Raw genomic sequence first — 24,791 nt, forward strand, 5'->3', positions numbered from 1 at the left:
ACTGGCTACAAAGGATGGCTACAAAGGAAAAAAAGAAGATAAATGTTTGATCATGGAGCGTGATTAAATTATGTCACATTAACAAGAATACGTTCTGCATGCATTTTAAGTGTTGGCTATTAAGAATACACTGCAATATAAAATTATTTTATGTTAAGTGAAAAAGCAGGATATAAAACAGGATTGCACTCTGATTAAAACTATGCAAACATTTACATAGGAATATACACTAGAAAGAAATACATTAAAAAGATAATAATGGTTGAATTTTGGTGACAGGATTATGGGGGATTTTAGTTTGCCAATTTTCTGGAACATAATTTCATTACTTCTATCACTGTGATTAAATGAACAAGATTTCTTCTGAGAACTGTAAAATTACAACACTACTATTTAATAACTAAAATTAATAAACTATTGTTTTGTTAGGACTAAAAACAATGAGCATTTAATTCTTAAACTCCATTTGCTTTTAAATCTATTTCCTGTGATATAGAAATACTGAGCTGAATAAATTTCTGGAGAAGAGTGACACTCTGTGGAGAAACAAAAGATGAAATATAAAGTAATCCATCTCTTCTGTCTTCATTTGCTTTACATTTGTTCAAAAAGGGGGAAAAGAATAATACAAGTAGAGTCAAAATAAGTCAATGGCAGTATCAGGGCCATAATTTGAACAAATAAAGTTGACATTCTAGAAATAGTTCCAAAGAACATAATTAGGAACATGTCCGGGATGAAGGTGGTAAGGATTATGAATCACAGAGCCTACTCCTTTTACCCTAAAAATGCCTGGATTATGTTTCTGGGAGAACTAGGAAGTATCTATAAGCAGTCATATATGTCGAAATATCCATAACTGCATCACTGCAGGCTCACAGCATTTATTAAACAACTCAAAATAAAGGCCTTCATGTGAATTTTTTCATTCAGACACACACACTCACCTATTATATGAAGATTCTAACTGATTCTTCAGACAAAAGGTCATAAACAAAATATAGATAGAGTTAGCTTTACAGAGTTTCCTTAAAAGTCGAACATAAACCAAGTTCACATTAAAATATAAAATTGAGACACCTTAAAGTATAAACATGCTTAACTCCAAAATTATCATAGAAATCACACTGAAGAATGAAACAATGAGTTCTCTTTTTTTTTTAGATTTTATTTATTTATTTATTTATTTGAGAGACGGGTGTGGGGGCAGAAGGAGAGGGAGAGAAAGAGTCTCAAGCAGGCTTCACACTGAACATGGTGCTCAAACCCATTTCACGGTTTGATCCCATGACCCTGAGATCATGAGCTGATCCTACAACCCAGAGATTATGACCTGAGCTAAAACCAAGAGTTGGACACTGAATTCATTGAACCACTGAGGTGCCCCAGTGAGTTCTTTTTAAAATCCAACAAACGAAAATAATGAAGAATCTCTCCATTGCTTTAGCAATAATTTTTGAAATATAAGAAGTATGATCAAATAAAGCATTGTTCTATAAACAATGTTTCCTTGGGGGTATTAACAAGTTGGACAAAAACAAACCCTGAATATTACCTGCTTTTACAAATTCAGCATATTTTTTAATTGAGATATAATTGGCATATAACATTTTGCTAGTGTTGGGTCTACTCAGTGCATTTTTCTATGACCATCTCACCAAATAATTGATAAATATGTCTTTGTCAACCTAAAGTTTCCCCTCTTAGGATGTTCTTAAGGAACACATTGTTGTTAATGTGTTTATTTTAGATATTTCATAAATTGTATCATATTTCTGAGCTTTCAAAAATGGATAAACCATATTTTGTTATCTCCCTTTATTAACTTCTATATTATATTTAATTATATATATATCTATAATCCTTATATATTTAAATCATTTCTTCATGTTTTCCTTTATATGTGGTTTAATTGCTTTAATATTAATCAGTTATCAAATATTGATATATGGACTCTTCTGTACTCCAAAGGAAACTATCTCATATGAGTTTAGTATAATATTACAAAAACTTATTTGCTGTTTGTATTTTATCATTATATTTTTTAATAATTCAAGTATCAGAAACTCATATAATAAAAAAGTAGAAGAGGAATGGAAATCAATATTTCAGGCCTGTGATCATAGAATCCACAGCCTGTATACCTGATATAGGTTAGGGGCAGCCTCTGAAGCCACAGTGCCTGGGTTTTATTCCTACCCCTAGTACTTCTTAACTGCATAATATTGGGTAAATGATTTAACTTCTGGGTACCTCAGTTTCTTCATCTGTAAAATGGAAAGGATAAAAATTATAGGGCAGCCCGGGTGGCTCAGCGGTTTAGCGTTGCCTTCACCCAGGCCGTGATCCTGCAGACCTGAGATCAAGTCCCATGTCGGGCTCCCTGCATGGAGCCTGCTTCTCCCTCTGCCTGTGTTTCTGCCTCTCTCTCTCTCCCCTCTGTTTCTCATGAATAAATAAAATATTTAAAAAAAAATTATAATGCACCTACCTCATGGAGTTATTGGTAGGAATAATTTAATAATATATAAAGTACTTAGCACTTTGCCTCTGTAACAGGGAGCTTCTATCATAGGGACCATACAGGAGAATGAGCAAGGCAGGTTGGGTATCTGTGGGATTGAAACCTTATGTGCACGCATGGAGACTGAGATGGCCAGTGTCTCCTGTAAAGAGGGCCCTCTGCCCTCTGCAAAACAAATCTACTCCTAGCAATGATGTATACAAGTGCAGACACAATGTATTAGGTGCCTGTGGTTGTTTGCAACAAATTCTCACACACTGGTGACTTTAAACAACAAAAACATTCTCCCACAGTTCTGGAGGCCTGATGTCAGAAGTCAAAGTGTCAGCAAGACTGTATTCTCTCCAAAGGCCCTAGGGGAAAATCTATTCATTGCCTCTTCCAACATTTGGAGGCTATTGGCATTCTTTGGCTTTTCTTGGCTTGAGGCCAAATCACCCCAATCTCCTCTGAGTTCATATCACCTCTTTTCTATGTGTCTTCTCTTCTGTCTCAAATTTCCCTCTGTTTTCCCTTACGACACTTATCATTGGATTTAGGGCCCATGCACATAATCCAAAATGACATCTTCATTTTAAGATTGTTAACTTAATTACACTTACAAAGACCCTTTTCTCACATAAGTTAACATTCATAGGTTCTAGAAATTACAACAAGGACATATCTTTTTAGGGGCCACCATTCAAGCCACTATATCAGTATTTCCAATCTTCTGATTTTTTAAGCATAGTAGGAAATATGAATTTTTATTGCTAATCTCCCAATGCTTAAGTGTTGGCTTATGTATAAAGTATAACACAGAAAATAAAAATTAAGGAGCTTTATTTTAATTTCTAGGCAAGTAGTCATATATAGAATTAAGGCATAAAAAGGTCACAGTTTGCAAAAGTTAAGCCAAATACTCAGGTGCCCAAATAACTCTTTAAAAAACTGAATAATAAATCACAGTTCAGTTATGCATGATAAGATTGTCTTACAGAGATCTGAAAGCCCATAGCTTCAGAAACATGAATAAGACTGGGTGGGTTATGCCCTGACTTTTGGTTTCAGCTCAGGTGGTGATCTCGGGGTCGTGATCTTTGAGTTGTGAAATCTAGCTCCACATCAAGCCCTGTGTGGAGCCCCATGTAGGGTTCTGTGCTCAGCGCAGTCTGCTTGGGTATTTTTCTATTAATTTTATATTTGAACCACATCAATGTATTACACCTCTTCAAAAAATGTATTAAACCAACCACTCTTCTTTAAGTTCACGTGCCATATATCTAATATCTGTTTCAGGACCCAATATAATTAAACTTACATTTGTAGGTCATGGAGCCAATATAAAGTTTTTGCCATGGCTCTTCCATCATTAAAATGTGGTGTTGGGACACCATACAAGTTAAACCTATGGAAACTTGATGGGTTATACTTTCGGTTCTTTGCTTCTCCTGTGAAAAAAAGAGGAAGCAACACAAATAACCTTATCTTGTCAGAAGCACATTATGCTCTCATTGACAATGAAAATGAGAGTGGAACTGAATGGAATTGTAACGGTGCCAGAATTGCACAGATTTGGCTACAGAGGACATTCTCCCATGTGAGCTGGGAGACTGGTGGGAAAAGAGTTCTTGTATTAATATTTAGTAAGTAAGTAGGGAAATGGTGTAGGAGAAAGACAAAATGATGAAAAATGCAGGCTCCATTAATGCTACAGAAATCCGGAAGATTAGGGGAAATACTGCAATGCTTTGGGAACCCAGCTGTCCTTCCCACTGTGCTAAGATTTGAGAGACTGGTATTTTGTACTTGCTCTCACTGAGATTTGGTGAGATCATCAGAACATTGCAACCTTCCCATCTCATTATAATCATTTATCTCATCTTAGAAACTGAAGCCTGAAAACCCAAAGGGAGGTCTTTATATTTAAGATCTAATACTGTACTTTTTTCAAGTTATGATGTGGTGTTAGTTTTCTATTTCTAGATAAGAAAAGTAAGACTAAAACTAGAAATCAACTAAAAGGTTAAGAAATGAGATTCAGCCTTACTAGTAACCCAAACAATGTAAATAAAAACAATACTGTGAAATCATAATTTGTCTCTAAGTAAAAATAAAGATTGGCAAAGCTCACTATTAAGGAGAATATGGAGAAATTGAAATTCTAATATACTGTGGGTGTGAGGGCAAATTGGGGCAGCTATTCAGGTGGATGATTTTTGGCTCTACGAGTAAATATTTGGGACATCTGGGTGGCTCAGCCATTGAGTGCATCTGCTTTTGGCTCAGGGTGTGATCCTGGAGTCCCAGGTTCGAGTCCCACATTGCGTTCCCTGCATGGAACCTGCTTCTCCTTCTGCCTGTGTCTCTCATGAATAAATAAATAAATAAAATATTAATAATAATAGTAAATAATTTGAATGCTCATAAATCTAGGAATGTATCCTTAAAAATATATCACATTCACAAAGATATATAGGCAATATATTTTGTAATATTGAAAAATACAATTTAGATACTGACATGAAAAGACAACTAAGTTATTTCATTAGTGGGGAAAAAAGCAAATAGAAAAAAGCATTTACAGTGGGGAACAAAACACACGTATATACTCATATATGAAAACACAGAGGGAAAACATCTATGAAAGTATCATCTGTGAAAGACAGGGAATTATGGGAGATTTTCTTTATATTTTATAAAATAAATATGTATTACTTGAGTAATGACTAAAATTAAGTATATTTAAAAGATGTTATAGATACATATTTACTGTTACTGAATGGTGCCCTTGACATATCATTTTATTTTATTTTTTTTGACATATCACTTTAAATAAAAAACATTTAATGTATATAGCAGTTACCCCTAAAGCATGGAGAATGTTATTCCATTTAACTAAAGATATATGACTTAGTGCATGCAGGTTAGAAAGATGTTCACTATATCAACTATAGTTACCTCTGGCTAATGGGATTTCAACATTATATTTACTTTTCTTCAGTTTTTTGAGATATTTATATATATATATGTATGTATGTGTATATTTGTTTCAATATTTATTTAAGTAACCTCTACCCCCAATGTAGGGCTCAAACTTACGACTCCAAAGTCAAGAGTCACATGCTCTTCCAACTGAACCAGCCAAGCACCCCCAAAGATTTTATTTTTTTTACCCACATTGGGTGTAGAAACTACTTAAACTTACATCCCTGAGATCAAGGGTTGCATGCTCTACCAACTGAGCCAGTCAGACACTCCTCATTTTACTGAGATATTTAAATTCTCTATAATTATTACATATTTTTATAAAAAAATAAAGCTACTTTCATTATGAAAAAGATAAGGACAATATTAAAAAGATTGGATGATTGGATTCAGTGCCTTTTCAAGGGGCCAGTGAGACTTCCATAAAAATCAGCAAGTGAAGGTAATGTCAGTCATTTTTTAGTCCATTAGAGCTCTTCTAAAAGAAAAAAAAAACTACACTCATTTTCCTCCAACTGCTAAATGCAAATAAGATATCTAATTATAGGTTGTCTCTATATATTTATATATATGTTTGAAAACAAAAGGCATTGGATTTTACTGTGCAGTACATGCTAAACTTTTTCAAAAAATGAATAAAATATTTTCACAAGAGAGGGAGAGAGGGAAGGAGGAATAAAGGAAGGAAGGACTGGAGGGAGGAGAGGAAGAAAGGGAGGGAGAGAGCCAGAGAGGTAGGCAGGGTACTGTGAGGGAGTAAGGGGAAGCAGTGGCAGTGTGAATGGGAGGACAGAGAGAATCTCAAGACTGGATGTGTTCAAGTGCAGGGGAACAGAAGAGATCAGCCATGGAAGAAGAGAATGACAGATTCCAGACACTGGAGCAATGACATAGGAAACAGGCCCAGCTATGAGCAGAATTAGGAGGAAGAGCACAGAGAAGAAGTATGGTATGAGAGGATGGAGAGGGAAGAGAAAAAGTAAAGAAATAAGAGAAAGCAAGGATGAGAAGGGCCTTCTGCTGCACAGTAAAGGGCAAGTCTTGCCTCTAGCTAATGAGGAGTGATTCCTTGAATCAATCATATACAATTCATTAGCTTTCTCAGGACATGTATGAGAATCTAATTCCCAGTCTTTTATTACATCAAGATTCCACTTAGCATCAACATGTCAACAATTAAGTTGTATTTCACAGCACTGTAAGCATCTAAAACCTTTTAGCTGTGTTCTAGAGTAGTTCTAGTAATATGCTACGTTAGACAAGATCACATAATCATCATCATCATCGTCATCATCATCATCATCATAGTAATTGAGCCCCTTCCATGTACCAAGCACTATGAGAGCATTTTACAGGCACTCACCTAATCCTCACAATATTATTGTCCCCTATAAGAGATTAGAATAGATGATGGTAAGATAAACGAAATATCCAAAGTTTAAAGACAGTAAATGGACAAGCAAGGATTTGAACATATTCTATCTGATTCAGAAAAATTGTTTACTGACCATTACCCAATCTAAGTACTTAGAATAATCCTGACATTTGAAAAATAACAGCATTTTTTAATAAATTTATTTTTTATTGTTGTTCAATTTGCCAACATATAGAATAACACCCAGTACTCATCCCGTCAAGTGCCAACCTCAGTGCCCATCACCCAGTCACCCCCACCCCCCGCCCACCTCCCCTTCCACCACCCCTAGTTCGTTTCCCAGAGTTAGGAGTCTTTCATGAATATATACATAACAGCATTTTTTAAGCCTAAAACTAACATGTAACCTTTCTAAGATGTTTTTCCTTTCAATAATACATATATCTGTCATTTTACATACAAAAGGCCTTAGTATATGTGTTCCTAGCTATCAGGGTTTATGACCTTATGAATACTAAGTTACTATTTAATGATCACTTATTATATGCCAAGCATTTAATGCACATAATCTCCTTTATTCCTATTCATAAATCTGAGGGTCTTATATCCCAGGCCTCTTTTACATAGGAAGACACTTACCTGCATAATAATCATTGTGAGAAACAATATACAGATCATGTCCTTCTTTTCCTTCTTTAACTACTTCTTCATAGGGTTTTGGTGGATTCACTACATCTCTAGCAGATAATTCTAAAAGAAGAATTAATGAAATCAGTTTTAAGATAATTTTCATCTTTTTATAACATATTTAAATTGACTAGAACAAATGACAAATGAGGTATGCCAATGACATAAACTACATGAGCACTCTGAGAGAACACAAATAAAGATTTAGCAATTTCACCACCTAAGTGGTACTGTCCTGGGGACTCCCACTTGAACTGGCTCACTCCCAAGAATTCTGAAGAATATCAGAGCTCTGTATTGGTTAACTATTTAGGTTGTCCCAAGATGTATTCCAAGCCTGGTTAAATTTCTTATTCTGAGATGCTCAGGACAATTTTTCATTTTAGTTTGCTCCAGACTTCCCAAGATGTTCTAAGCAAATTTGAATCACAAATTAATTTCAGAAAACCTGATGCCCTATGAGGGTGGACTTGGTGACAGCTGTAGACTGAAGCATATACCCTAAGTCTGTTTTGATATGAATATCTATCTTCAAAGTAGCCAAAAGTGCCAGGGAAATCACTGCAATCAAGAAGAAATTCTTCCTACTGATCCCAAACCGAGAGCTAGAAGATGTTTGTTTAATGGCTGCTTTCCCATGATTGGTGGGCCCAGTTTTATATACAGTGAGTTATTTTGTTTTTATTATTTTATGTTGTGATTTTTAAATACAATGCTATTCAATAATTTCCTTCTTCTCTTTCAACCTGATGACATAGATTCAAATATTTTCTTTCTTTTGAACTTCTGCCAAGAATTGGGGTCTGTAAACAAATAGTTATTAAGAATACCAGAAAGAGGGTCAACTCAAAGTAATCCTTAAAGCAGTACTTTTTTTCTAATATATTAACTACTGTGCCTATGAGTAGACAAATACATGTTTTGGAACATTCTATTTTATATTTAAATGAAGTACACTTTGACACTATTTTCATATTAAATAGTCTAATCCTAGATAGCAGTTATGATATAATTAGTATACTGCTATAATGCCGTATCTACATAAATATAATTTTAAAATCCTATAAAGTAAAAATATATTTAAATCTGCTCTAAAATACATTTTTCGAGACACCTGGGTGGCTCAGCAGTTGAGCACCTGCTTTTGGCCTAGGGCATGATCCTGGAGACCCAGGATTGAGTCCTACATCGGGCTCCCTTGCATGAAGCCTGCTTCTCTCCCTGCCTATGTCTCTGCCTCTCTCTGTGTGTGTGTCTCTCATGAATAAATAAATGGAATCTTTAAAAATAAATAAAATATATTTTTCAAGTTTCACATAACTAATTATAACTTTAGATCTGATATGACCAAGTTGTAGACTTTGCAGATTTTGCATCCCAAGAGAGAGCCATAACTTATCTCCAGAGTGGGTATTACTACATTAAGGAAAATAATCTAATAGCCCTTTTGGTGAAAAAAAAAAAAAATGTTTCCTGATGCAGAGTTTTAATGGGTGCAGAAAAAGAAAGAGAACCAAATTTCTTTGCAAGATAAAGAAAAATGGAATTTGAGGTCTCCTGTGGTAAGACCCCAGTAGAGACAGGGTAAGAGACATGAAAAAATGAAGAGGAGGGATCCCTGGGTGGCGCAGCGGTTTGGCGCCTGCCTTTGGCCCAGGGCACAATCCTGGAGACCCGGGATCGAATCCCACATCGGGCTCCCGGTGCATGGAGCCTGCTTCTCCCTCTGCCTGTGTCTCTGCCTCTCTTTCTCTCTCTCTGTGACTATCATAAATAAATAAAAAATTAAAAAAATAATAAAACAGACAACTTAAAAAAAAAAAAAAAGAAAAAATGAAGAGGAGATAAATGTGAACAGGTGTAAGGAAAAGTGCCCAGCAGCAAGGCAGGAGGCTGGGGCTTCAGAAGAAGCAATGGCTTGTGGCCAATTCCATTATAAGTTGCTGTTTGTTGAAAGATGCACTCCACTCCCTATCAAAATGTGAGTGAAGTTCTGATCTACACAGTCTGTATTTGGTAATATGCAGGTAGATATTGTGGGTCTGCACGGATGGAGTGCAGTACGTAGCATTTGCCAAACTTATTTGTTCTATGGTCTGTTTCATAAAGAGTTAAGAGTTATGAACACATCAGAAGCATTGGTGGTAATAACACATACAAATGCATGTCCACGGAGAAGGGATTGAAGGCTTTCTATTCAACTTTGACACTCTCTCTCTCTCTCCTGTCTTTATAACATCTCTACTATACTCATTGAATCTGCCATCAAAACTTGAATTTTTACTGTCTTGGTACAGAAACTCTATGGATTCTGGGTCTGAGAGTCATTTTCTTGCTATGATCCCATCTTTCATTCTGAATCATCATTTACACCACCACCAAATGCCATGTCAACAAGATATTTAATCCCATTTTCTAAGAACACATTTCTTTTTCTTTTTAGAAGACATTTCACCACCCAACTCCCCATCATTTTGCTTACTACCTCTGATGACTGCTGTCCCAAATGTCATATTGAGGACATCCAGACCTTTAGGTAATCCTGGCGTTTGATCATGAGATTTCCCTAGTGGTGCTCGTTGATTACTAAAATATATTGATTCCTTTTTATCTTTAATTTTCTGTTGAAATGTCGTTACAGGCTGTGGGTTTATCAGTACCTTTGCCTAAAGAAATCATATAAAGCACAGATGAAACAACAACAAAATAAAAAAATCTGAAAACTGAAACTGATCTGAAAACTGAAACTGAGAATATGATTGTGGAAAAAACATTTCATTATCCTTGCCTTTGCTCATCTTCAAATGAACTGTCAGCACTGGAGCTATGAAGTTGAAACATGCCTACACCAGAACCTTCACGGAGGCTCTAAGGTTTATAAGAAGAGCTCCATAGTTACTTGACACAGATTCTAGAAAAGTGGGAATGACAAGTACAAGAACCCCGCAATTGCTACAAGCTCTCTCCAGATGTACAGATCAGGTTTTTGGAATCTAGACTGCCCAATCAATACAGGTAACCTTCAGCCTGCTCCCTCAGAATCTATGCAAGCACTCTGCCCTGCCTCCAGGTGATACCACCCAGCCTTCATCCTCTCTGTTCTCTAACAAAGCCTGACAGCATTTCTCTTTACTCTGAGAAAATGGAGTGGAACTTGGCTTTTATTATCTGAGGTGAGACTAAGTAGTTTGTGGCTCAGACCACTAATTTCTCTACTGCTTCTTGGCTGTTGCTGCTTGGATTTTTTTTCACTACTCAAGAATAAAAGTGGGAAGGAAATTGGAACTGACGATTTCATTAATACCTCATTTGTGCATTTTCACCTTAGTAAGTTAACAATGTACAGGGGCAAAAGGAAGAGTTGTTACCGGTATTGAAATTCTAGATCTTATTCCATGTGTCAAATAAGGAGCAATCTGAGGATCATTTGCTCTGCCATAAAATACTCTTTCGGCTCCAGCTGGTGGGTTTCTATAGTTGAAAAATTTTTTTGCCTCAGGTGGAGTAATTAGCTACAGTGAGACAAGAAAATAGAATTATTAAGTACAGTTTTTAAAATATTATCAGGATTAATCTACACCAATCGGTGAGCACCATTACATGAATGCAGTAAGTACATGGGGAACTACAGACCCAAATAATGAAACTCCCTAAAATGTGTTTTATAGAAATAAATGTCATATTTTAAAAGTTATATTTAGAAAACAACCAGGAAGTACCTAAGTTAAAAAGCTTACCATAAAAGCCTATTTTCTATAGAAATAAATGGTATCTCCAATAGTTTTTGTAGAGCTAGAAATTGTAAGCTTGGAGTGTTCACTTCCTTGGACAAAATCAATAGAAGGCCTCAAAATACAGTAAAGAATCAAAATTTACCACAATAAATTTATACAACTTTCTTAAGAAATGTCAAGAGTTGTCTATTTTATGTTCACAAAAATGCATATTGAAAATGCTCACCCTGGGAAGTTTTTCAGTCAAACAGGTTGCAACTCTGTATCCAATAGGAATAACTTTCCCTGCCTAAAGGGGGAAAAAACAACAACAAATAGTTGGTCATTGTCAGGATAGAGTTGGAGCATTTTGAAGAATGGCATTTATTTCAAAGTTGACGTATGCTTCTAATAGTTACTTTCAACTATTTAATACAATTAGAAAAATAAGTGGGATCCCTTGGTGGCGCAGCGGTTTGGCGCCTGCCTTTGGCCCAGGGCGCGATCCTGGAGACCCGGGATCGAATCCCACATCGGGCTCCCGGTGCATGGAGCCTGCTTCTCCCTCTGCCTATGTCTCTGCCTCTCTCTCTCTCTCTGTGACTAATAAATAAAAAAAGAAAAAAGAAAAATAAGTAAGAAATACAGCAAATCTAAAGTAATCCTGATTTATAATACAAACATTATATGCTAAATATATGCTAAGTATACCTTTTTCACAGTGCTAGCATTGTCAGTAATTGTATCCAGTTATGCTATCTCTGTGACATGCCGAGGGAGTCAACTTTCAGAAATAATGTTTTTTTTTTTGTTTTTTTGTTTTTTTGTTTTTGTTTGTTTGTTTTTAATTTATGATAGTCACACACAGAGAGAGAGGCAGAGACACAGGCAGAGGGAGAAGCAGGCTCCATGCACCGGGAGCCTGACGTGGGATTCGATCCCAGGTCTCCAGGATCACGCCCTGGGCCAAAGGGAGGCACTAAACTGCTGCGCCACCCAGGGATCCCAGAAATAATGTTTAATTATCAGTTGTACTACATCATCAGTAACGATGGAAGTATGGCTGCATTCAAGCTAAAGAGAAAGTGTTAAGTACTTCTGAGTGTGTGTGTGTGTGTGTGGTATGTTTACAAATGCGTGTATTTCCACCAACGCCCTAACTTTTCACATATGCAATCTGTCACTCCTTCAGTGAATGGTCCCAATGCACTTGCCTTCTTTCACTTAATTCTAACTTGGGTCTTATCTGTCCTTCCCTTGCCCAAGGCAAAGATTACAATTATTCCCAGTGATACACTTTTTATCTATTCTTCCTCCTTTGTCATTTCAAGGCAGCTGATAACTATTTCTGCAAAACATAAGTTTCCTTAAAAAAAAAAAAAAATCTTACACTGTTGGTAAGAATGCAAACTGGTGCAGCTACTGTAGAAAACAGTATGGAGGTTCTTCAGTGAGTTAAAAATAGGACTGCATTATAACCCAGTGATGAGAGATAATTGGAAAAAAGGTAGGCAAGGACAAGGGGACCTCACCCTAAGAGAAAACTTCCCTTTAAAAGGATTTTACAAGGAGCCCTCCGCCCTTTCCCGTGTGATAAACAGAAGACAAAAAACTGATTGGATGACAGCCTCATGAAGGATTAATCAGATTAAAAGAGCCCACCAACACCCCATAAAAACCCCTAGACTTACAAACTCCAGTGCAACCCTCTCAGGTCCTCTCCCTTTTTGGGAACTTTGTACTATCACTCAATAAACTTTGCTTTGCTGCCCACCACTCTTTCTCTGGTCTGCCTCATCATTCTTTGAAACAGAGTAACCAAGAACCAAGAACATCATTCTTTGAAACAGAGTAACCAAGAACAGATTTTCACTGAAGAAGAAAATCCTTCAATATCAGCAGTTGCACTACTAGGTAATTATCCAAAGGATACAAACAAAACATACTGATTCAAAAGGGCACCTGCACCCCAATATTTATAGCAGCAATGTCCACAATAGCCAAACTATGGAAAGAGCCCTGATGTCTGTCCATTGACACATGAATGGATAAAGAAGATATAAACACACGAACACAATGGAATATTACTCAGCCATCAAAAGGAATGAAATCTTGCCATTTGCAATGACTTGGATGGAACTAGAGGGTTTTACACTAAGTGATATGAGACAGAGAAGGACAAATACAGTATGATTCCACTCATGTGAAATTTAAGAAACAAATGAACATAGGGGAAGGGAAGGAAAAATAAGATGAAACTTGAGAGAAGTTAGTAGGGGGGAAGGGATAATTGGGTGAGGGGCATCAAGGAAGGCATTTGATACAATGAGCACTAAGTGTTATACGCAACTGATGAATCATTAAATTCTACCCTTGAAACCAATAATACAGTATATGTTAATGAAATTGATTTTAAATAAAGAATTAAAGGGGCACCTAGGTGATTCAGGTGGTTAAGTGTCTGCCTTCAGCTCAGGTCATGATCCCAGGATCCTGGGATCAAGCCCTGCATTGGGCTCATTGTTCAGCAGGGAATCTGCTTGTCTCACCATGTACCTTGCCACTCCTTGTGTTCTTTCGCTCTCTCTGACAAATAAAAAAATAAAATCTTTTTTTTTTTTTAAGAAATTTTTAAAATCTCTGAGAGACAGCTAAATAAAAAAATAAAAAATTGGGGATCTCTGGGTGGCTCAGGGGATCCCTGGGTGGCTCAGCTGTTTGGCGCCTGCCTTTGTTTGGCCCAGGGCATGATCCTGGGGTTCCAGGATCAAGTCCAGCATCAGGCTTCCCAGAGGGAGCCTGCTTCTCCCTCTGCCTGTGTCTCTGCCTCTCTCTGTGTCTCTCATGAATAAATAAATAAAATCTTTTTAAAAATAAAATGATATATATAAATAATTTTGAATAATATAAAAATGTTCATGACATAATGTGAATTATAATAAAGATGTAAATTTGCATCATACAAATAGACAGAATCCTATCTCTATACAAACATATAGACAAAAAGTTGCCAGTTGTGATTCTATTTGAGAAGTGAGATTACAAGTGACTTATTTTCTTCTTTGTACTATTCTCAATATTTTATAACTAAGTCTTGCTTTATAAAGCAAAAGAAAGCAATAAAAGGTTACCAAAAAGTCTATAAACAACATCAACTAGAATAAAAACATCAGCAAGAGCACTAGAAACTAAGAATGATAATCAAGTCTATCCAGACCCAAGACAGAATTGAGGAGCAGCTTTAATGGCCACTTTGAGTTCTACTTCCTGAACTCCTCTAAAAGGTAGCCTAGGGTGATCCTAATGACCTCCCTAACCTGAAAAGGAAAACAATGATCTTCCTGAAGACTTTCTGTTGCCTCAGCAGAGTATGATGATCTACCCCAAGAAATGTAAACAAACATTAAGTGTAACCGTAGCCCTCAACAAGCCATAAAACACACTCTCTAGTACTATAAACTCCTAGCAGGGACCCCATCTTGCACCACCAGGGATGGGTAGAACTTAGCAGTATATCCCAAACTTTAGTCCCACGAACACTTATAGTTAATGCATTTTTTTTTTAATTCTGCTGGTGGGGCACCTGGGCGGCTCAGTTGGTTAAGCAACTGCGTTTGACTTGGGTCATGATCCCGGGTCCTGGGACTGAGCCCCACATTAGGCTCCCTGCTGAGCAGGGAGTCTGCCTCTCCCTCTGTCTCTCCCCCAGCCCGTGCTCTCTCTAGGTCTCTCTTCCTGTCTCTCAAATAAAGAATAAAACCTTTAAAAATAATAATAATAAAATAAATTCTGCTGACAAAAACTTGGTAAATGTAGATAGATCTTGAATATACTAATGTACATTTTAAATCTCAAAGGGAAGTGAGTGATTTCCCATTAATCTGATCTTGGAGGTTTTATTTATTTTTGACACTGAACTAATCTTGCATGAAAACCCATATAGGAAACCAGCTCGAGTTTCATTTCTGTGTTCCTACTACTAACCTCATTTATCAAAATAAAAGTAAAAAAAAAAAAAAAAAAAAAAGTCATGTTTTCCAAGGTTGGCAATCAAAGAAAAGTCTCCATATAGGTAAAACAATGGGTTATCTTTTATAACATATATCTTGTCCTCTTTCTCTTAAAGATTTCTTTCCAATTATCTCTCAACCACAGATTGGTTTTAAAACAGGTGCTGCCCTCTTAATTCTTGGGTTCAAACTTACATTAGTTCCCCACAACATGACTAAGGCCAGCCTGGAATAAACACTTTAAGAATTCCTAGTAGATTTTTCTGAGGAAAGTGGAAAAGAAGACAAAGTCTCAAACCTGGAAAGAAAAATGAAAATAATCTATTTTGCAAGATATATTTATCTACATCTTTGTGGTTTCTGCAGCAAAGACTCCCCCTACCTGATTTACCACTCACCTTCACATAGTATTATTTTAGCACCTATCACCCAGAAGAACAAGCCATGTACCCCTAAGTTCAACATTTATACATGATACAGATGCAGCAAGGACGCCATTTTATCTGGTTCAAAAGTGTTAGAAGAATGAACACCTGTTATTTTCTTTTTTTTTTTTTTTTTTTACAAAATTAACTTTTGTCTAAGTAATACACGTTCTTTGTTCAAAAATCAAATTGTCGTAAGAAAAAAACAGCATTTCTCTGCCCCATTTGTACCCAGTCCTATTTTCTGGAGCCACCTGTCTTCTAAAGTTTAAGTCATTTCTTCTGATATTTATCTTCACATTCTTAACCCTTATACTGTTATATATTGATTAGTTTTAGACAATACTGGTACCCTTTCATGGTAGAGAAGGTTGTAGCTTTCTTACACCATCATGACTTCCCCTCTCTCATCCTCTCAATATGGTTACATCATACTTTTTGAAAAGCCAATGGTGTGTATATTATCATAATTGTTCACTGTTGAACCAAGTAGGTATTATATTATATATATCATGTTATATTATTTTTTCCTAATCATTGCCATTGCAATGATTTTTTGTTGTTTGTTTTTTAATGTGCCTATTTCTAAATCCTTCCAAGTGCTCCAACTGATCTGTCAAATTTCTAGGATGTTTTTGTTTTCTTTGTTGTTGTTTTGTCGTTTTTTGTTTTTTTTTTAAATAAACTCTCTCCTATAACTCTTCTTCCTCCTGCTTTATTTATTCATTTTTTTAAATTTATGATAAATTAAAACAGAGAGAGAGAGAGAGAGAGAGAGAGGCAGAGGGAGAAGCAGGCTCCATGCACCGGGAGCCCGATGTGGGATTCAATCCCGGGTCTCCAGGATCGCGCCCTGGGCCAAAGGCAGGCGCCAAACCGCTGCGCCACCCAGGGATCCCTTCCTCCTGCTTTAATCTCATCTGGTTGCTCTTAGGTCTGGTGCAGAGTTCTTGTCCTGGATATTTTTCCTTTGCCATTCTTCAGACTTAGATTACCCATTCCATAAATCCCATCTATGCCACCTTTTGGATTTATACTCCTATTTCACCAAGTAAATTCTTTAGTCATTTCCTAAGAAAGAAGACATATCTCATCTGGTTGCCCTTAGGTCTGGTGCAGAGCTCTTGTCCTGGATATTTTTCCTTTGCCATTCTTCAGACTTAGATTACCCATTCCATAAATCCCATCTATGCCACCTTTTGGATTTATACTCCCATTTCACCAAGTAAATTCTTTAGTCATTTCCTAAGAAAGAAGACATAAAAAGTCAACTTTTGATACCTTGCATCTCTTAAAAAACAACAACAAAAACAGGCTCAAAATGGAACCACTTGTGCTAAGCCCCATGTTAATGGACTAAGACTTGATCCATAACCTAATTGTAGTCTCAGCCTTTCCCAGGAGTGGAATTTTAAATCAATCAGTCTGGAATTTCCTGATCAACACTAGTGAGTCGTCTGCTCAATAGACTGCATCCTTTCCCAAAGAAAGGTGGCCTTGTCTGAAATAATCCTTTCTTTTTAATAATGACTTCATTGTCCCCACCCCCTTCTGCTTATAAAAGCCTTCCATTTTGTACAGCTCCTCAAAGCTCTTTTCCACTCACTAAAGGGAATGCTGCCTGATTCATGGATTATTGAAAATAAAGTCTCATTTAGATCTTCAAGTTTACTCAGTTGATTTTTTCTTTTTTTAACAGATTCATTTTTTGGTTAATAGTCTGGCTAGGTATAAAATACAAGGTAGCAAATAATTTTCTCTCAATTTTGAAGGCATTATGCCAACGTCTAAGAGGTGGTCTTGGGCACCTTGTTGGTTTAGTAGAGTATGTAACTCATGGTCTTGGGGTTGTGAGTTCAAGTCCCATGGTGAGTGAAGAGATTACTTTAAAAGTGGTGTTGCTGTTTAGAATTCTAATGCAGCTCTGTTTTTTGTTCCATCGTGTGTGGCTTTTTTCCCCTATGGAAGTATTTAGAATCATCTCTATATCCCTAGTTTTCAGAAATTTTGCAACAATGATCCATGATATGGGTCTTTTTTCCTTCATTTGGAATTAACTCCTTGCAATCTTGACTTGTACCCTAAATTCAAAGGTTTGCTGTATGTCTTTGATAATTTTCTCCACTTTATCCTCTCTTTCTGCACCATTAGTCAAGTGAATCTGAATATTTTAATCTTTGTTTTAATGTCTGGGAAATCTATTTGATGAAGACTTCCTGATTTCGTTGAATTTTTATTTAGACTGATTTCATTCTCAGAAGTTATTTTCTGTTCTTTTAGAAGTTGCAAACTTGTTTTATGGATTAAACATCTTTTATCTCTCAGGCAATCATTTTTTATTTACATTTTCCTGTTCCCTCTGTGTTTGTATGTTTCTTTTTAATTTGTTTTGGCTTTCACTTTTTTTTTTTTTAAGATTTTCTTTATTTATTCATGAGAGACACAGAGAGAGAGAGAGAGAGAGAGGCAGAGACAAAGGCAGAGGGAGAAGCAGGGAGCCCAATGTGGAACTCAATCCTGGAACTCCAGGATCAGGCTCTGAGCAGAAGGCAGACACCCAACCACTGAGCCACCCAGGTGTCCCATGGCCTTCACTTTCAAGCTGGAGTCTGATCATTATGTTAAAAAGGCACTAAAAAGATGATTAGTAGCTCTGTGTGTTTGCAGGACTCGTTGACTTGGTTTTCCAAAAAGAAACCTTTATTTTTTCCTATGAAGTGATCAGATGATGAGGCAGTTTTTATTTTGGTGGGATTCCCAGTATCATTTTCTTTCCTCTAGACTATTCAGAATTTCCAGAGAATAGTAATCATGGAAATAAGAGTTGACAATTATAAAGCACTTAGCAATGTGCTGGACACTGTTCTAAGTGTTTTATATGTATTAATTTATTTAGTACTCAATGACTTCCACAAAGTAGGTGCTTTTAACACCACCTCTATTATGAGCAAAATGAGGCAGAGAGGTTGAGTGGCAGAATTACACTGCTTAATAAACTGGCAGAGCCCTGACCCCAGGTAGGCTGCTTTTCAAATCTCTGCTCTTACTCATGATCCTCCACTGCATCTCTATGCACGGCCTACAGGAGAGAGGGCTGGCTTTCACCCTCACTGCTGGCCCTTCAGAGGGCCACTGGGAGAGGAAACTAGGCAAATTACATTACAGAAAGTACATTTTACTTATGTATGTCTCGTTTTCAGCATGGACCTACGTCCCTGCCTTATGTTGGCCTTTTATTGACTATAAAAACTGCTTTGGGAAAAATAAATCCACAGATTTGGTGGAAAGGAGTAGGAGCTAGTGCAGAGAGGTAGGGAGTCAGGGTAGCATAGGATAGAGAAGTGGAACTAGAATCCAACTGTGCTGAATATGAACTTACAACTGATCTTTTGATTTTCAGATCCAAGTTTTACTACCCTTTTTTCCAAGGGTTGAGCTTTTCAGGGATTATTCCAGGAAAACCAGATCATATCTGGTGGAAAAAACCACCTGATTTCCCTCAATTTCCTTTTCTCCTGTGTTGCAAAGTCAGTTGCTATATCTCCATTTCCTGTTTTCTAAAGTTTATTGAAATTTCTTAACTGTTCTCTCTTCTATATTTTACTTTTCCTTATGGTCTATTATCTTAAAAAAAACTATTATAGGCATCAAAAATCAGAAATTCAGCTTTGATATTAGCATCTAAGTACAAAATTCAAATATCACCAATTGCTGCAATATTGTCCTTTATAACAAAAGGAACAAACCCAAAATCACAGTGTCATTGGTCCCTCTGAACAGCAGATAACATGCTTAGACACATAAGAGATTTATTAGGGAAAACACCTGAGAAAAATAAGTGGGGGGAGTGGGACAGCTCAGGGTGAGATGGAGAATAGTGAGTAGGGAGAACTTTCAAGCCGTAACACTTCTAAAAAGAGAGAGAGAAGGAAATATTAAGAAGGAAGAGCTTGAAGGGTGCGTGGGTGGCTCAGATGGTTGAGCAAAGGACTCTTGATTTTAGCTCAGGTCATGGTCTCTGGGTCATAGGATTAAGTCCCAAGTCTGGCTCAGCAGAGTCAGCTTGGGATTCTCTCTCTGCCTCTGCCACTCCTCCAGCTCACACCCTCGTATGCGTGCACTCTCTCTCTCAAATAAATAAAATTAGAAAGAAAGAAAAAGAAAGAAAGAGAAAGAAGAAAGAAAGAAAGAAAGAAAGAAAGAAAGAAAGAGAAAGAAAGAAAGAGAGAGAGAGAGAAAGAAAGAAAGAAAGAAAGAAAGAAAGAAAGAGAAGAAAGAAAGAAAGAAAGAAAGAAAGAAAGAAAGAAAGAAAGAAAAAAGAAAGAAAGAAAGAGAAAAAGAAAGAAAGAAAGAAAGAAAGAAAGAAAGAAAGAAAGAAAGAAAGAAAGAAAGAAAGAAAGAAAGAAAAGTTGAGTTTCAGACTAACTTAAAGTGCTGAGAAAATTTTGGCCAGGCGAATGAGTGGTCTCTGAGACTTAGTTTCCCATTAAAGAAATCCCACTGGGTAAAAAGAGTCCAATCCTAGGAACCCTGCCATGTTCAATCACTGGGAGCATGGATGCTGCAACAGCTTCATGGGGGCAGCAGGAAGAGGCAGTCAGTTGGCTATGCTCCCCACAGCAGGTACTCTTGAAGGGACATATGAACCAGGCACCTCCAGAACCACCACTCATGCAGAGCATTTAGTTGTTCTGTCTCTTTGGTCCTGTCAGTTAGGAACAGTTCCTGATACTTCCTTGTCTTTCATGACCCTGCCATTTTCTGAGGACATGCCAGTTATTTTATAAAATGTCCCTCAGTTTAGGTTTGATTACTGTTTTCTTATGATTAAAGTCATACATTTTTGTTAGGGGTATCACAGAAACAGTGCTGTGTTCTGTCAGGGAGGACACATTGTTAATCTGTCCTATTACTGATAGTGTTAGATTTAGTCATTAAATGAAGGTATTATCTGCTAGGTTTCTCTTCTGTAAAGTTATTTTTCCTTTGTAATTAATAATTATTCTATGTAAATATCCAGTTCCTCACCAAACTTTCACCTACTGTTTAATATCCATTGGTGATTCATGCCTAAATCATCATTACTCTGATGACTGCCAAATGGTGACTTTCCAATTCCATCATTCCATCTACATTTATTAATTGGCAATAGACTACAAGGAAGCTTTCCTTTCTTTCTATTTATTCAATCATTCATGTACTTACATCAGTCTGGGCTCATGGATGTCTATTTTACTCAATGGCAATTTTATTCAGTGTCCCAAATATAACAGTTTGGTTCACTAAGAGTTTTGTCAAGCTTATTTCTGTGCCCCTTTGATATATCTGCATTATTCTTTGAGAATTTTCTTACTTTTTGGCCCTTAAAGGTATTCCAAGTTCATATTATAGTGTACCAACCCTAGAGTCAGCCATTCTTCCAGAATCCTGATTTCTTTTAATACAGATTTATACTCAAAAATCAAGATCTCGTTTTTGGTGTGCTCACTGCTACTAAACATTGCTGCTAGGTTCTCTTAGAGGATACGGTTAGAAATGTATGTATGTATACACTCCCCCACATACTAGTATCTATATCAATTTTATAATATTCCATTTTATTAAATATGTAGATATGGGTTTGGACATGGTATCTCATGAGTTTCCAACAATTACCTCCAATTACAATCCAGTACAACAGGATTCCTTCTATCATTCTCCTTCCCTTTTTCATATTGGTAACTTTTATCTCTATCAATGAGAAACCTGGCTCCTATTGTCCTCAATATATTCACTTACCTTCTCAAGCCCTCTGGATGTAACCAAATTCCCAACAGCACTGACCACCTCCTCACTCAGCCACCCCCTTTCTCAGCTTCTAATCACATCAGTCTGGCCCCATTTGGCCACCTCCTCAGCCAGTCCCCACTATCACAGCTTTCAGTGACCATCTCATGTAATTGGTTCTCAAGATTCAAGTCAACTCAGAAAGGTTGGTAACAAGACACTTTTAACTACCAAAGACCCACTGACCCATAATCATCACACCACCTTCCTCTCTCCAAACTCAGTATGGGGTAGCATAATGGTCCCATCTCTCTCATTGGGCCTTGGTCAAGAACATCCTGTTTTGCCCATAGATATCCTTATTTCTGGACATCTTGGAAAAAAAGTTAGGAGTGATAACATCAATTGCTTTCTGTTCAGAAAGCCCTGAACTCAATATGCAAATTAAATCACCCACTTCTCAGAATTCTGCAGACATTGGTTCTTTGCAAATTCTGACAAAATGAATCTTTTCCCCAAAAAGCTATGAGGTACTCTTAGTGATTGGGGAAAAAAATAAGGCACCCTCATTACATGACATTTATTGTATTATAAAAACAGTTGTCTATTGGTCTCAGGTCTATAGACTCTAAGTTCTTTAAAAGTAGGCATTTTGTAGCCTGATGCCTAATATACAATCTAGTCATTGTAGACTCTATAATTTTTTTAACCTTTATTTGGACCTCTTCTTCCTTCCCCTTTGTGCCTCAGGGCTCAATATTATTTACTAATGCACTTTGTAAGATTTAGTTGGCTTGTCTAAGAACTCAATGTTTCTGCCATAGTTGGTGTACTAGTGGTGATTAAGGGACAGTCTCAGGATGTCTTGGAGAAATAACCACTATGGAGATTTTGATCTCTACCAGAGTTTTAAGAGCCAAAAGCCCTCTTGTGGGAGAGGACCTCTTTTTTACCAGAATCTTTGTAATTCTTGAAGGACAGTCTAAAAATCTCTCGCCAGCCACTATTTCTTGGAAACTTTTCCTGAATACAGGTCCTTATGCTATACATCAATAACTGTTTTACTTGAAGGACTAGAAGGCTTAAGGGTGCCTCATAAATCCATCAGAGCAGACCCTCACATACAGCTCAACACCAACTTTGGACAGCAACTTCAAGCAACAAAAGGATAAGTGCCCTTACATTGAGATATATCTGCTCTCCTTCCCTCAACACCAGAAAGGCCTCTGATTGAGATAAGCTCCCCAATTCCCTAACTACACCATAATGCAAAGCAATTGTCTTCAAGGGTTGATTTTAGCGGGCTCTTCACAATAGGAATTTCCAACTGAACACTCCTCATAGTCATGTGCTTGAAACTGGGTTTTGAACTCCCCTAAATGCACTTCCTTCCTTTTCTTTCCTTTTTAAAAGATTTTATTTATTCATGAAAGACACAGAGGAGAGAGAGAGAGAGGCAGAGACACAGGCAGAGGAAGAAGCAGGCTCCATGCAGGGAACCCGACGTGGGACTTGATCCCCGGACTCCAGGATCACACCCTGGGCCAAATGCAGGAGCTAAACTGCTGAGCCACCCAGGAATTCCCCTTCCTTCCTTTCGTGAGACTGTATGGACTCAGGAGCATCGAATATACCTTGGTGAGGATGTTGAGGGATCACCCATCCTTCCCCTTTCAGCTGTGTGAATTCTACCAAGCCTACCAAAAAATAGGTAACATACATAACAGAAAAACAGTTATAAGCATAAAGACAATTGGAAACAGGGAAGGCTTCCCAATTCCTTTTATATCAGCATTACTCTCATACCAAACTAAAAGAAATATGGCACAAGAAGGAAAACTACTGTTCAATCTTACATGGGATCATAGATGCAAAAATGCTAGTAAAATACTAGCAAATCAAATCCCAGAATATGTCATAAAAATAGTATATCAAAACCATGTAGGGCTTAGCTCAAAAATATGATTTTTGAAAATTAACAATTCTAATTTGGAAAATATGTATTTCAGCAAATGTGAGGGAAAGCCTTTTAAGTTTCAAACTCTATTCCTAATTTTTTAAAAAGATTTTATTTATTTATTCATGAGAGACATACACACACACAGAGGCAGAGACATAGGCAGGGGAGAAGCAGGCTCCATGCAGGGAGACCCATGTGGGACTCGATCCTGGGACTTCAGGATCATGCCCTGAGCTGAAGACAGACGCTTAATTGCTGAGCCACCCAGGCATCCCTATTCCTAATTTTTAAACATTTTTAGCAAACTGAGAATGAAGACTGGCATCCTTAATTTGATATATCAGAAATCTCCGGCAAAAATACTTGATAGTGAAACATAAGAATCATTCGCATTAAAATTTGAAAAGAGACTTTACTTTCAACATTGTATTATTGATCATAAGCAATATAATGAGATGGGAAATAGAGATAGGAGATATATAAGCTGAAGAAGGAAAGACAAAGTATCAATATGGTTGCCTACCTAGAAAATACAAATAATTGTTAGCTAGGATACAATGGAAAGTTACCCAAATAAGAGGCCTGGAAACTATGAGCAGAAGGGAGAAGGGGAAGAAACAAAAGGAGGGAAGAAATGTGTTTTGTTTTGCAGAACCAATAGTTCCAGCCAAGGAGATGCCCAGCTAGGTGTTTCACCTGATACCACCTTGCTAGGTGTGTTTTGCCTGGTAACCCCTTACTTGAGTCCGTTTGAGTTGAATTGGAGCTGAGGACCTGCAAAGAACCCCCCCTGAATTGTCCTGTAGATACCTATGATTCATTATAATACTAAGTTCTCCTCCTATAAGCAGAGTCTTCTGTCATTTTTTTAACATACAATGTATGCACTAACATGTTAACACACTAGGCATGTACAATTAAACCAAAAGTGCATATGCAAGCTCCCTGCCCCCGCCCCCAATACACGGAATAAAAGTTTCCTATACTAACCTAATAGGGAGATGATGCTTTGAGAGATATTTCCTTGTCTTGTAACAATTAAAAATTCTTTGCTTTCAACATTTCCTTGGGTTGCTCAATATGAAGCACCCCAAGCAGCAAACCCCTTGAGTTCACTTACATAATGATAAGCAATTAAACCTAATAGGAGTCGACCAAGATGAACAGATATAAGAATAAGAACAATGGAAACAAACATATGGAACAATCTTCAATCCTTAATTTGATATATCAGAAATAAATGTGAATGTCAATCTCCAATAAATGTGAATTAAAACAATGCCTTACAAATCATCATTAATTTTTAAAATTTAGTGGTACAATCTTTTAGGAAGGGATTTGGCAACAGTAACTAGAGAAAGATG

At 37.0% G+C, this 24,791-nt stretch overlaps 1 protein-coding gene across 4 annotated transcripts in view; it reads right to left on the reverse strand.

Moving 5' to 3' along the window:
• Window positions 1-24,791, reverse strand: part of EFHB (EF-hand domain family member B) — a 46,982-nt gene that overhangs the window by 17,386 nt on the left and 4,805 nt on the right. For 3 of the 4 annotated variants that reach the window (XM_072792924.1, XM_072792922.1, XM_072792925.1), the window contains exons 2-6: window positions 11,514-11,576; window positions 10,922-11,065; window positions 10,039-10,219; window positions 7,506-7,616; window positions 3,825-3,954 (exon numbers count right to left, since the gene is read on the reverse strand). In XM_072792924.1, coding sequence (XP_072649025.1) covers window positions 3,825-3,954; window positions 7,506-7,616; window positions 10,039-10,219; window positions 10,922-11,065; window positions 11,514-11,576 — 629 coding nt within the window. Of the gene's footprint in view, window positions 1-3,824; window positions 3,955-6,854; window positions 6,880-7,505; window positions 7,617-10,038; window positions 10,220-10,921; window positions 11,066-11,513; window positions 11,577-24,791 lie in introns of all 4 variants that reach the window. The other variant, XM_072792923.1, reaches the window with a different exon arrangement.

This window comes from Canis lupus, chromosome 22 (assembly GCF_048164855.1).
Source record: "Canis lupus baileyi chromosome 22, mCanLup2.hap1, whole genome shotgun sequence".
In the NCBI taxonomy this organism is placed as follows: Eukaryota; Metazoa; Chordata; class Mammalia; order Carnivora; family Canidae; genus Canis; species Canis lupus.